General features: G+C 35.9%; 2 protein-coding genes across 2 annotated transcripts; both read left to right on the plus strand.

Annotated features, from left to right (window-relative positions):
• The first annotated feature begins 322 nt into the window (after nt 1–322).
• Nucleotides 323–6,229, plus strand: LOC114523795 (probable serine/threonine-protein kinase DDB_G0271682). The gene is made up of 5 exons (XM_028544827.1): nt 323–362; nt 2,401–2,608; nt 2,838–2,880; nt 3,617–5,397; nt 5,654–6,229. Exons 2-5 carry the CDS (start codon nt 2,483–2,485, stop codon nt 5,882–5,884), a joined length of 2,181 nt encoding a protein of 726 aa, XP_028400628.1. The 5' UTR covers nt 323–362; nt 2,401–2,482; the 3' UTR covers nt 5,885–6,229.
• A 1,823-nt stretch (nt 6,230–8,052) lies between these two features.
• On the plus strand, nt 8,053–9,476 carry LOC114523801 (probable serine/threonine-protein kinase DDB_G0281745). The gene is made up of 2 exons (XM_028544836.1): nt 8,053–8,769; nt 9,218–9,476. Exons 1-2 carry the CDS (start codon nt 8,149–8,151, stop codon nt 9,455–9,457), a joined length of 861 nt encoding a protein of 286 aa, XP_028400637.1. The 5' UTR covers nt 8,053–8,148; the 3' UTR covers nt 9,458–9,476.
• The last annotated feature ends 3,898 nt before the right edge of the window (nt 9,477–13,374 follow it).

Consider the following 13,374-nt stretch of genomic DNA (forward strand, 5'->3'; position numbering starts at 1 on the left):
TAACTATAAACTTTGACAGCAGCAAAGTCTTCAGAAATAAAACAGCATGAATCCGCGGGAAAATATTTCCCGTCACGCATTCCAACAATGATAATTTACACAGGGAACTCCTCGAAATCAGCTTGTGCTAGCATTTAGCTTGCAACTGTTGGACTGCAGCCTGCCTTTTGTGAATGTTGTCTTTGAGACAGATTTGGAACGGTTTAGCTTTTCAAACGTTTCATATGACCTACTCGTCACAATTAAGAATGATGTAGAGTCAATAAAGAGCTTATATTAAACGACAACTGTTTGGTTTTGCTAGCAACAGAACAGCAGGAAGTAAAAGTATACACAGTTGCGTTATTGACGAACTTCGCCAGGTTTGTTTGTATTTATTTTATTTCTTTATGCTTATCCTGCATCGTGGCGCGAGAGCGAACAATCGATCACCTCATTAATGTGGAGATCGGGCCATTCCCGATCGTTTTCTAGACATTCTTTATACTGGCTAGTTTGTTACATGATTGATTATGGACACTTCAGACGTAACTATTTAGAAAAAGCAGGGTATACGATTTTCGACTAAGAGATCGTCATATTGTCTCTCGTTATTCGTTAACAAATATAACTAAAATACAGGTTTCCTAGAAAGTTAACACACTTTGTATTCATTGATAAAACCTGAGTGGCTTTATTCATCTCGGACATAAAGAGTTGTATCGAAAGCGAGACAGAAGGCAAAGCTTTACCATGTACTTTAAAACGATTAATCTTTGCTTTTTTCAAAGTAGTTCTGCATGTATACGAATACATTGACAGTATTTGCGAAATTTTTCTGAGAATTTTTACCGCACTTTCGTTATTGCTATTGTTACATAGGTTTTCGCAAAATATATTTCATGCGCCCATGCAAGTTTACACACATTGACATTGGTTGCAAGTTTTTACATTTGTAAAACTATTAAGGTTTCTTGACAAGAAGCCAGGGGTTCTTCCTCGGGAAATTTCGCACTATCATTTTTAAAATCGAAAGTGCTGTAAAATTACCCGCTTCGATGGTTTCGTGATAGTGTATTGATTAAATATTCGCTTTCTTTTGAACTTCACTTAAGCCGTTGGTAACGCGATTGGTCATTATTTACCCACAGTTAGTAGAATATACATGGTTCTGAGACCACATAAAACTACAATACAACTGTATATGTTGAGGTAGATTTATGCAAAAAATTGTCATCGCTTTCTCAGTTACTCAAGTTAACTCATTCGTCGTGCAGATATTTCTCTTTAGTCTCAGTTTTTTAGCTCTCGTTTGTTGTACGAAAATGATGGCTACATTCGGGCAGCAAATTTGAAACGTAGGCCTATAGGACAAACGTATAGAATTTCTTGATGTTGCGTTAAGCCTCGTTTACACTTTCGATTCTTTTGATAGATGTGAACGTTGTATACGAAATCTTACTTGAGCACCAGTAATTCATTCACTCGTTCACATCTCTCAAAAGAAGAAAATTATATATAAAATCGCACCAAAAATTGCACAGATAATAGACCGAAATTTGGCTAACAAACTTCGATCTCGAGTATTAATTATTAGCTATTACTATAGGAAGTAGCCGTATGAATCGGGGTTTATATATAGTCGTATGATAGCAGTGTATTAAATTAACCTGTCTGCCATGTTGACTGTTGAGCTATCACATTTGCGACAAGCCTGCTTCATATATGTTGAAAACTATGGTAAATAGTTTTTGAAATAGTCTGCGGTGAATCGAAAGTGAAACCAAGATTGGATGCTATTTGATGATTTGAAAGTGGTTTACAGCCCGTAATATAAATGCAACAATTCGTTCAGTTTGTTTACATTTTTAGTTGCTATATATTCTATGTAGTGTAGGAATAATCAGTAAAATTTTCGATATAAAAAAAACATGCGGAAAAACTTAAGCAATGTAAATAAATTAGCTATATACCCATTGTTATTAGCGGACCCGCTAGGAAACGCTGCTGTAACCAATTTAATTTGCATGTCAATAACTATTCAGTAAAATAGGCTACTGTCGAAAACACAATACACCCAATGATTGTTCTGTCTTTGTCACTTGCAATGCTCTTTTTATTACACATAAATCACATGACCTGATAATTTTCTTCTATTCCACTAGAATTTACGGCATCAGCCATCCCAAACATTCTCAATGTACTTTTGCCATCTGATTAAATATTCTTCTTCATTGATTGTTTGGGAAAGGTGGACCTAATGTTCTACTTTATACTTGTGTACTTTTTGTTTGCACCCATCATGTCATTTGTTTGCACACATCAAGAAATCAGCTTTTCTTTTCATGTTTTGTGTTTTGTATGAAAACAGATTACTGGGAACCAGCCTTACATCTTTGCAGATATATTTTTTGAATTTAGGAGCAATACTTAGATACAACGAAAAATTGTCCACTATTAAAGATGAAATCAATGTGTAGTAATCAATGATTAGCATACAAACATGGCCTCGTCTAGGAGTGATACTCTGGATTACCGTGAGCCCAGGGATTCAATATGGCATCGAGTTTTCAGACGCATTTTTCGAACACAAACCGCGACAAGTCAAAGAGCTCAACCAAGTGTAAAGGTATCAAAGGCAAACTGCATAGTTATCTCTATCAGTTTAACTTATTGTAAGTTTCGAATGAAAGGAGGCGAAGGAGACTCAGTTTACTCCAGGCAGAAGAGCAAAAGTGCTAGTTTTTATTATGTTTTACCGCAATGAATATTGGCGAAGGCAATTAAGCGTCTGGGTACGCCTTGTGTGGTTAAATTCTAATCTCTATGTCACAAAAGCTGTACGATTATTCATTTAGGTCCATCGGGACAAAAAAGACACGAAAATGGTCAGAAATTCAGGTCAGATTTATGCAAAAAATTGTTCCTTTCTCATCACATGTCTATTGTATTTTGTACAAATAAACCAATAGCGATCTTTGAATTAGCATTTTTTCAAGTCAAGGTTGAGGAGCTCAGCAAGACGATTGTCATTGGTAAGTTTGGCTAAAATACAATAGACACGTGACGAGAAAGGAACCATTTTTGGCATGTGTTCTTAGTGAGTCGTATTGCACTTTTATCTAGTTTCCAAACCATGCCGTATATTCTATTAATTGTGATTCACATGACACACTTCTATATTATTTTCTGCTACAGATCAAAACTCACCATTAAAACTTTCTTTTTTTCCTCATCCAAATCAGTTTTTTTTAAAAAACCATTGCTGTATCTTATATATTGTCTGTTTACGTATACCTGTGATGCCATGAAAATCTAGCAGAAATTAAAGATTGATTAATTGTAGCTTTTCTCCCAAATAAACTAATGCCCAAAGATGATAAGAACATCCATGCCAAGTGATCTACAGTCTACACAAAAGGATCTAGCCCTGCACTAAATTGTTTTTCACCTGACAAAGAACCTTATGTTTGCAAAATTAACGTTTATGTCAACTCGTACTTTTGATAGCTATTTGGTCAGTCCTGGCATTCCGTATTCAATAATACCGAACATGAAAACAGTTAAATTCCTTGCGAGAATTACAAGAAACGCAGCTCAGTTCCTGACTTGATCATCGTATATTCCTTCCGTTTAGATATTGGCTGGGATGATGATTCGTTAGAGAACGAGAATATGACTTCGAATAGGACTACGTCAGAGAACCGCAGTCCGGGATGCCAACCTTTTCTTGGACAAAATAGCCGTCGACGTCATCTGCACAACGAAAATGAGGAGCTGCGACAAGAAATTCAGGAACTCAAGAAAGTTGTAAATGAAAGGGGGGATAAAACAAAAGAACTTTCCCAGCAAATCGAAACTCTGCGACTTAAAAACCAGACGACGGAGAGGGAAAAGGAGACATTTCGGCAAGAAAATATTGACAAGAGCAACAAAATTGAGCAACTTCAGGGAGATAAAATTAGGGAACTCCAAGAGAAAATCGCTAAAATCACCCATGAATTGGCTGATAAGGAGGATGAAATTGGGCAACTTCAGAAAGAGAGCAATGAGATACGGGGTGAAGTGAAAGAACTCCAAGGGAAAATCGAAAGTAAGAACAGGAAAATACGGGAACATGAAGAAGATATCGATCAAATAGAGAAAGAAGTGGAAAAAATCAACAATGAATGCGCTGGTAAAGAAGATGAAATTGAGCAGCTTCGAGAAGATAAGAAGGCGTTAAAAAATGAAATGGAAACACTTCGTCAAAAAAATGTTGACATTAAAAATGAAATTCAGCAACTCCAGAACGAAGTAAATGAAATGAAAAGTAAAATTGGGCAACTTCAGGGCGATAAGATCAAAACGGAGAACACCATTCAGCAGCTTCAGAAAGGAAATAATGAGATGAAAAATGAAATTCAGCAACATTGGGACAATAAGACCAAAATGGAGAACAGCATTCAGAAGCTTCAGAAAGAAAATAATGAGATGAAAAATGAAATTCAGCAACTTCGGGACAATAAGACCAAAATGGAGAACAGTATTCAGAAACTTCAGAAAGAAAAAAATGAGGTGGAAAATGAAATTCAGCTACTTCGGAACAGCATGGGTCAGACGAGCAGCAAAACGCAACAACTTCAAACAGAGAATAATGCGATGAGCCATGAAATTCGGCAACGTTGGGGCGATAAGAGGAAAATGAAGTATGGCGAAATTCAGCAACGTCGGGAGAATATCGACCAGGTGAAAAATGAAATTCAGCGTCTCCAGGAAGAAAGAAATGAGATGAGCAATGAAATAAAGCAACTTCGAAAACATATCGACAATGTGACATTAAAGGCTATGGCTAGCATCTTTATTGAAGAAGGTGCCGTGGTGGTTTCAACTAATGATAAGCTCGGAGAAGGCACTTATGGTGCTGTTTACAAGGGAGACTTTCATGGATCTAAAGTAGCGGTTAAAGAATTTCACAAAGTTGTTATTTCTGATTATAACTTAAAAATTCTCCAACGTGAAGTATATATCGCATCGCAATGTCGTCATCCGAATTTACTTCAGTTCATATGCGCAACGAGAAATGATCAAAATCGCTTGTTAATCGTGACAGAAATGATGGATACGACTTTACGTACGTATATTGAGGAACGTGCTAGCCCTCGTTTGCCGTTGAAATTCGAGGAACTAAAATTAATCTCCTTAGACGTAGCATGCGGCCTCAACTACCTTCATTCAATGAAACCAAACCCAATAGTCCACCGTGATATCAGCAGTGCCAACGTAATGTTATGGATCGAGAATCATTCACCAAGAAGAGCGAAGATATCATATTATGGTTCGGCCACTTTCATGGTGCCGGATATGTCTAAAACTGTATACCCAAGTGCATTCCCTTACGCAGCACCTGAAGCCTGGCAAGGAAAACAGGACCCTAAGGTAATGAAAGTAGAAATAGAAAATCCTTCAGAGATCAATTTATTTTTTTTTGAATTTTTTTATAACCTGTGTAATAAATGATCAGTCGAGACGTGGTATATAAGAGAGATGCTTTAAAATGGATGCGAAAATTTCTTGATGTTTTGGCAAAATTTCTCAAGTCAAAATCTTGAAAAGTTTTCCTTGCTTAATTTCAGCAAAAAACCGGTTATGCTGTTCTTTTTTATTATTCGCATATTTTTGTTTTCCTACATAGATGAATGTCTTCAGTTATGGGATTCTGGTATGTGAGATGTCCACCTGTGAACAGCTTGGAAGTAGAGAATATCAAACAGCAGAAAAAATTTCAAACAGGAATGTGAAACAGCTGGTGAATACCTGCACAAAACCTGAACCGCGAGAAAGGCCAACGATGCAGGATGTGATTGAACTCTGGAAACGCTACGAGTCTCATGACACGAGCCATTTTCCCTTTTTGCAGAAGTGAAATGAATTTTTGTGTAACGGTAACGTGATTGCGATGTTATTACGGTAAAATATATCAAAAATATTTTAAATAACAATTAAACATAATATTCTTTTTTTTCAATTTTTTCTAGTAGCCGATTAATAACTTTATAAGAATATATTCGAAACTGTACATGGGAGCCACCATGCAATATCCGAACAACGAAGAATATAAAAAAATCGAAATGAAATTAGCATGTATACTTTTTGTATTAGGGACAGAAACGGTTTTAACATCTTTAAACACCTTTTAGGCCGAAACTTATATACTTTCAGTAATAATTTTTGCATGCGATATACAAAAGTCTGGGTTTTTTGCCTTATTATGCCGTATTTTTGCCTTATTAATTGTACTAGATTTTGCATTCTGTTTGCACCTACTTTTATGTTTAGAACTCTAAAAAGATAGCATTGTTGAAACGTTTGTATTTTTTATACCCCTATATATGCATTTTTCATATATATATATATATATATATATATATATATATATATATATATATATATATATATATATATATTCATTTTTTATACTTTTAGACCCCGTTTACACTAGAACGAAAGTTTCCAGATTTGTAAAATTTTCCGGATTCATTGTTACACACATGTATCGGATTCGTCAGGTGTTTACACTACACTTTAGTTGTCTCTGTATGCGGATTTGTCCGTTTACACTCACATTACTTGTTCTTTGGAGAATTGTTTGGTCGTCATATAGAATTTCTTCGGATTCGTCGTGCAAAGCGTTTACACAAGAAAATTTTCCGGATTCAAATGTTTCTGGATACGAAGTTTCCACAAACTTTTACGGATTCAAAGTTTCCGGATACGGCTTAAAACCGAGTACATTTTCTATCGGATTCGTTGCTGCGTGTGTAAACAGAAACATGAACCCGGTATACTAAAACATTCCGCTTTCGTCATGTATCTGGAAACTTTCGTTCTATTGTAAACAGGGTCTTTAACTCTAGTTCCTTTTTGACGTGTATTTAATGATCACCTCATTCTATTTTGAAAGCCATGCAACTCATAACAGCATGAATCTGTAAATAAGATTCACATCGTTCTGATGATAATTTATGCAAATTTTTAAAATCTGTGTTGCCATTCAGTTTGTTACCTTTTTAATTGCTGTCTTTGACAGAGAACGGAATGTTTGTTTATCCTTTCGGAGTACTCTTTTATATGCCATGCTTCACAATTAAAAGTGATGTAGAGTATCTGTAGTGAAGAGTTACAGTGGACAAGTGCTAGGTCTTGGCATAAACAAGGGATTGTAGTTATAGTTTCATTATCAACGTACTCTACCAGGTATGCATTGTATATATAACTTAGATGTTTCTTTATAGTTAACCTGCACTATGGCAACAGCAGAAACAGTTCGCCTCGTTAACTGAGCGATATAGGCTCATCCTGGTTCAGTACTTTAGTCTCAACACATTATTTCTATACTAGACACGGACATTTGAGCAATTATAAAAGTAGGACTGACATATCTATACAACAGCATTCCTGCTCTGACGTTAACTCCGCGCGCGCAAGTCCAGTCTTTCCAATACAAAGTTTTTGAACTATAAATACTACAGTTCATATTCATTCAGAAGCTTCGCAAACTTAAGTATTGTTCGACATTTAGAAAGGACATCGTACTTTGAAAATCATTGAAGTATAAAAATGTAAATAAACCATATGTTTACATACGGGCATGACTTTCACTTTATGGTCTTACACTTGTGCTTGTATTATTTTTTTCATTTGATAACATCATATATAACTTACATTAGCGTTTAATATACGTGTAATGTGTTAACGAATGTAAATGTTGATGCTGTGATAGTGCTTGATCGTATTCTTCAAACGTGTGGGGTTTTTGAAATTGATATTCAGTTTTAGTACTGCATGCTGGTCTTTTCATTTAGATCGTACACCACAGACGTTATGTCAGGGCACAAAATGAGAGTTATGTCAGGGACGTCGAGGCAATGAAAACGAGATGAGCGATTTAATTCAAGAACTCCGTGAAAAACTTGTAGCCAAGTGCCATGAAATTCACCAACTTGAAGAAGATAAGAATGGGATGAGCAATGAAATGCAAGAACTCATGAAAACAATTGTTGGCAAGAACAATCAAATTCACCAACTTGAAGAAGATAGGAATTTGACGAGCATTGAATTGCGAGATCTTCAAGAAGAAATCGTTGCTAAAAACATGAAGTTGACCAACTTCTCGAATATGAAAATGACATGAACAATGAAATTCGACAACTTCGAGAAGCTGCTAAGTCTCGCTACCGCATACAGGAAAAATCAGTGGTATTTTCAACTAATGATGTTCTCGGACGAGGGGCTTATGGTGCTGTTTACAAGGGAGAATTTTACGGATCCAAAGTAGCAGTTAAAGAATACCACGAAGTTATTATATCTGATTATAATTTGCAAATTCTCCAACGTGAAGTATATATCGCATCGCAATGTCGTCATCCGAATTTACTACAGTTCATATGCGCGACGAGAAACGATCAAAATCGCTTGTTAATCGTGACAGAACTGATGGATACGACTTTGCGTGCATATATTGAGGGACATGCAAGCCCTCGTTCGCCGTTGAAATTCGAGGAACTCAGATTAATTTCCTTGGACGTGGCATGTGGTCTCAACTACCTTCGTTCAATCAAACCAAGCCCAATAGTCCACCGTGATATCAGCAGTGCCAACGTATCGTTATGGATCGAGAATTATTCACCAAGAAGAGCGAAGATATCAGATTATGGTTCAGCTAACTTCATGGATATGTGCAGCACATCAAATCCTGGAGCAGTGCTTTACGCCGCACCTGAAGCAAACCAAAATTCACAAGACCCAAAGGTAGTGAAAACGGTAACAAATGAAAATGAATTGTATTAGGGTTTCACGAGAGATAAAATTTCCCGACGTTTCAAAGCGGATTTTCTCGTACCATATTCACGCGCGAGCCGCTTTTGAAACGACATCTGAAAAACACATTGAGTTACCTAGTACGGTTTTCCAAAAACGCAAAATATGTCCGTAAAACTATATCTATGACGTCATTCACTGTATTTCCGTAACGATTTATGTGCCAGAAAGACATCTACCAAGTGTCTACCAAACTTCCTTTGTATCCCTGTTTTGGTCTGCTTTCCAATTAATCGTAATTGTCGTAAAGATATTGATTACAAATAGGGAATTTCTATGCTTCCACGTACAAAGGCCTATAAGTCGAAAGCTAGAATAGTTTTCTTGTTTATTTTCAGCAGTTAAAGTGATAATGTTTTTTTGTTGTTTTTCCACATAGATCGATGTCTTCAGCTATGGAATTCTGGTCTGTGAGATAGCAATTTGTGAACAGCCTGATCCCAGAAATAGAAAAAATCAAAGGAAAAGTATTTCAAACAAAAATATCAAAAAACTTGTGAAATCCTGTACAAAATCAGAACCACAAGACAGGCCTACAATGCAGAAAGTACTTGAGAACTGGCAACGCAACTCGTCAGACAACACCGGCCGGCGTCGCTTTTTGCCGAAACTAAGTTGAACGGATCTTTCCATGTAATTTCGATGCAATTATCTTAAAACTTATTAAAGAAAGGCCCTTACGAAAAAGACACATGAAAATCACATTCAAATCACACGTGAGTCACATGTACATACCATGTGATCATATGTGATTCACATGTGAATACATGTGCTTATACGGAGTCTCCATGTGAACCACATGTGATGCGCATGTGGTTACATGGGATACACATGTATTTCACATGGGGAATATCTGTAAACACATGTGGTTGAGATCTATCTCGCCTTTCGAGTAGGGTACACGTTCAGTCCAAAAAATCTAATATTTAGATTTTTTAGCTTCTAAATTTTAGCTTTTATTCCAATCGATCACAAAATAACTTCGTCTTTCGGTTTAAATTCCGAAAACGTCGGCAGCGGACCATCAGATGAGGTATACGTGCACAAATTTGTTTTAATCAAAAATGTGAACAGCAGACCTGTGGATGAAGTGTACGCATGCGCAAAACTTTTAGGTTTAAATCTGCACACTATAGCCGATATTTTAGATATTTTAGTTATCAGGGGCCAGCTGTAAAAAGCTCTTAACTACAATACATTTTAACTAGGTAAATCGTAGTTATTAGAAAATACACGGTTCTGATTAGCCACTTCTGCCACTAACTATATTGTTAAAAGTTAACTACCTTTTTATACAACCGGCTCCAGGGACAGACGGTTTTTGGGAAAAGTAACAATGCAACTAAAAGGCCAAAGTTTTTTGTCTAGAGGAAATCATACGACGGCTATTATTTAGATGAATTCGCGGGTAATTTCGTCCAATTACAATGCTTGGCTGTATTAAATGCGAACAGTCGAGCTTGCGACTTGATTTTGGGTAGACAAGAGACTTAAGACAACGTCAATATGTCCGATGCAGTTGTATAAAATCGATAAAATACATTAAATTTTGAAAGCACTGTCTGCATAAGCGACCCCGACCGTTCGAGAAGTTAAATATAAATTTTAGAGCTACAATATAACAGCATGAATCCGCCGTCACGCATTCCAACAATGAGTATTAATACAGGGAACTCCTTGAAATCAGGACGGCTTATTATTTAGCTTGCTATTATTTAGCTGAAGCCTTCTGTAAGTGTTGCCGTTTCAAATGTTTCATCATAGTTTTATATGTTTCATTGCAGTGAACTAGAGCCGATACAGAGCTTCACCTTTCTGGGGCCGCTTGTATCAAGCCCGTTTAGCTTAAACGGTGGTTAAGTTCAAAATAGAAAGCAAGTCTAACGTTTTATTCAAGAAGCGAACTAAATGTTTTTAACCTTAATACAAAGATAATGTTTACAACTACATATTCAGTGCATAATATTCAAGTTGACTCATTCAAGAGAGATGTAAGACTTATCCGCCGTTTAAGCTAAACGGCTTTGATACCACTGGGCCCTGGCCTTTTTTGTTGCTTCTGGACTATTTAACTTGTATGCAAATAACTTGTTTCACTTGTATGCAAACTGATAACTTGTTTCACTTGTATGCAAACTGATAACTTGTTTAACTTGTATGCAAACTGATAACTTGTTTAACTTGTATGCACTGTTATTTTCAGGGAGTTATTTTAACTCTCCCATTATCCTTTTTTAGTGGAGTTAAAAATTTAACTATAGTTTTGGAGTAAAAATAACTCTCTTTGAGGGGTTAATAATTTTTAGACCTTATTAACTATGCAGAATTAACTCCTTTTGGGGGAGTTAAGCAATCTAACCCTCTTTTATGAGTTATTTTGACTCACCTATTACCCTTTTTTGGGGGTGATAAAAATTCAACTCTCTTTTTGGAGTTAAATAAAATTCAAAATGGCGTGCACAAGAGGAGCGGGTTAATAGTTTATTATAAATTTTAGTCTTATAAACGTGAATTGATTTAACTCTGGAGTGAAAAAGGCGGAAAAGGCTTGTAAAAATTACGAATGTTTGTGCCACTAATATAATTTGACTTCTAAACCCTATATTTTAACTTATATCGCTTTCTTCATCCCGGTGTATAAAGTTTCTTCCTACGGCATTTAACTTTTAAGTTCAAGTTTATAAGGCTGTTCTGTTCATCTGTATATCAAAGCCATTCCCCCCATAAAATAGGGAAAAATGGCAGGGCTGACGATGATCTATTGATTATATATGTTATTTCTGGCTGTGAGGTCGTTATTTCCGTTTTCGAGACCGTCGGCACAGTTTTTTGTATCCGGGCCGAAGCTGCCGGTAAAATATGTGTTTATTTTTTAACCTTTGCCGTTGGCCGAGGGAAGTTTTCGAGACCGAGAGCACAGATTTTTGCCTCCGGGCTGAAGCTGCGGTATATAACGTGTTTATTTTTTTACCTTTACATTATTGACTTCATGAAACACAAAAAAAGCAAAAAAATTAGCAAATAACTATATAAAAACTATAATTTCTGCAATCTACAAGGCTACAAGCCATTTCAGAATTTTAATACGTCAACAACTCCTTAAAAGGATATTCTAGTCGGGAAACAGCCAATGAAATGGCAGATATTGTTACCATAGCAACTAAATCACGGCAAATTCGGGCAAATCGACTAGAAAAACAACGTAAAATGCAGCGAAAAAAGGAGTAAAAAATCCAAACTAAGACGTTTTTCGGGTATGTTTTTTATTTCTAACATACTTTTAGCCTTTTCCGGAAAGGTTTTTACACATTTTAGCCTTACGTTGCTTTGGTTTGGCCGTTTTATTCACATTTCACACCGGGCCGGATGCATTTCAAGCGGGCCGGATGCAAAAATCAATATTAAATAGGTCATTTTATCACTTTAAAATTTACAGTAATCAAAGTCTTTCAGAAGTAATTCATAATTAAGGGTATAGGAAGAGTATTATTGAGGTTAAAAGCAACAACTGATGTTAGAATTATTTAAAAGTGGGCTATGAAAAGGTGATCCTTTCAGACAATTAATATAGCAATTTAGAGCTTTTGTATTGATCTGTCTTTTCAAATATACAACTCACAATATTATACAAATGCATGTGAATTGATAATAAAAAATTTTGTGAGATAAATTTACCAATATGACACTACGAGAACCTTTGGCTTTAATGTTTTTAGTTTAATAATCCAATACACAAACACAATTTGCATCAGAACTCTGAAAGTAGAAATAATATAACTCCGATAGTGGAGTTACCACTGCTTAACTCCTTTTTAAGAGTTACATTTTAACCCCTAAATGATAGTTATTCTGACTGCAAAAACGGAGTTAATATTTTACTCCAAATCTGGAGTTACTTTTAACCAGGGGCGCCGGAATATCGATAATAGCGGGGGCAGATATTCATATATTCGTGTTCCGCATTATTAACTCCTTTTGAAATCGATTGTTTTTACGATCTGCGAACACGAATATATGAATATCTGCCCCCGTTATTATCGATATTCCGGCGCCCCTGCTTTTAACTCCAAAAAGTGAGTTGTTCTGTACCTTTTTCCGTAACTCCTATTTTAGGAGTTAAAATAACTCCCTCAAAATAACAGTGTGCAAACTGATAACTTGTTTAACTTGTATGCAAACTGATAACTTGTTTAACTTGTATGCAAGTAACTTGTTTAACTTGTATGCGAATAACTTGTTTCCCTTGTATGCAAATAACTGTTATTAATGGAATAACTGTACGCCTCTCGACCAATTAGCATCCAGTAATTTTATCATGCTAATTATAAGTACATTTATGAAGCCGAACGAAACTTAATATAATAAAGACGATGGTGTGAAATATATCCAATACAGTTATTTAAAACGATAAAGTACGTTAAGATACCACTTTATTTTGAAAGAAATGTCTTCATAAGCAACCTCGTTCGAGAAGTTAAATATAAACTTTGACAGCAGCAAAGTCTACAGAAATATAACAGCATGAATCCGCGGGAA

Source organism: Dendronephthya gigantea, unplaced genomic scaffold (genome assembly GCF_004324835.1).
Source record: "Dendronephthya gigantea isolate DGI-Jeju-01 unplaced genomic scaffold, DenGig_1.0 000028F, whole genome shotgun sequence".
NCBI lineage: Eukaryota > Metazoa > Cnidaria > Anthozoa > Malacalcyonacea > Nephtheidae > Dendronephthya > Dendronephthya gigantea.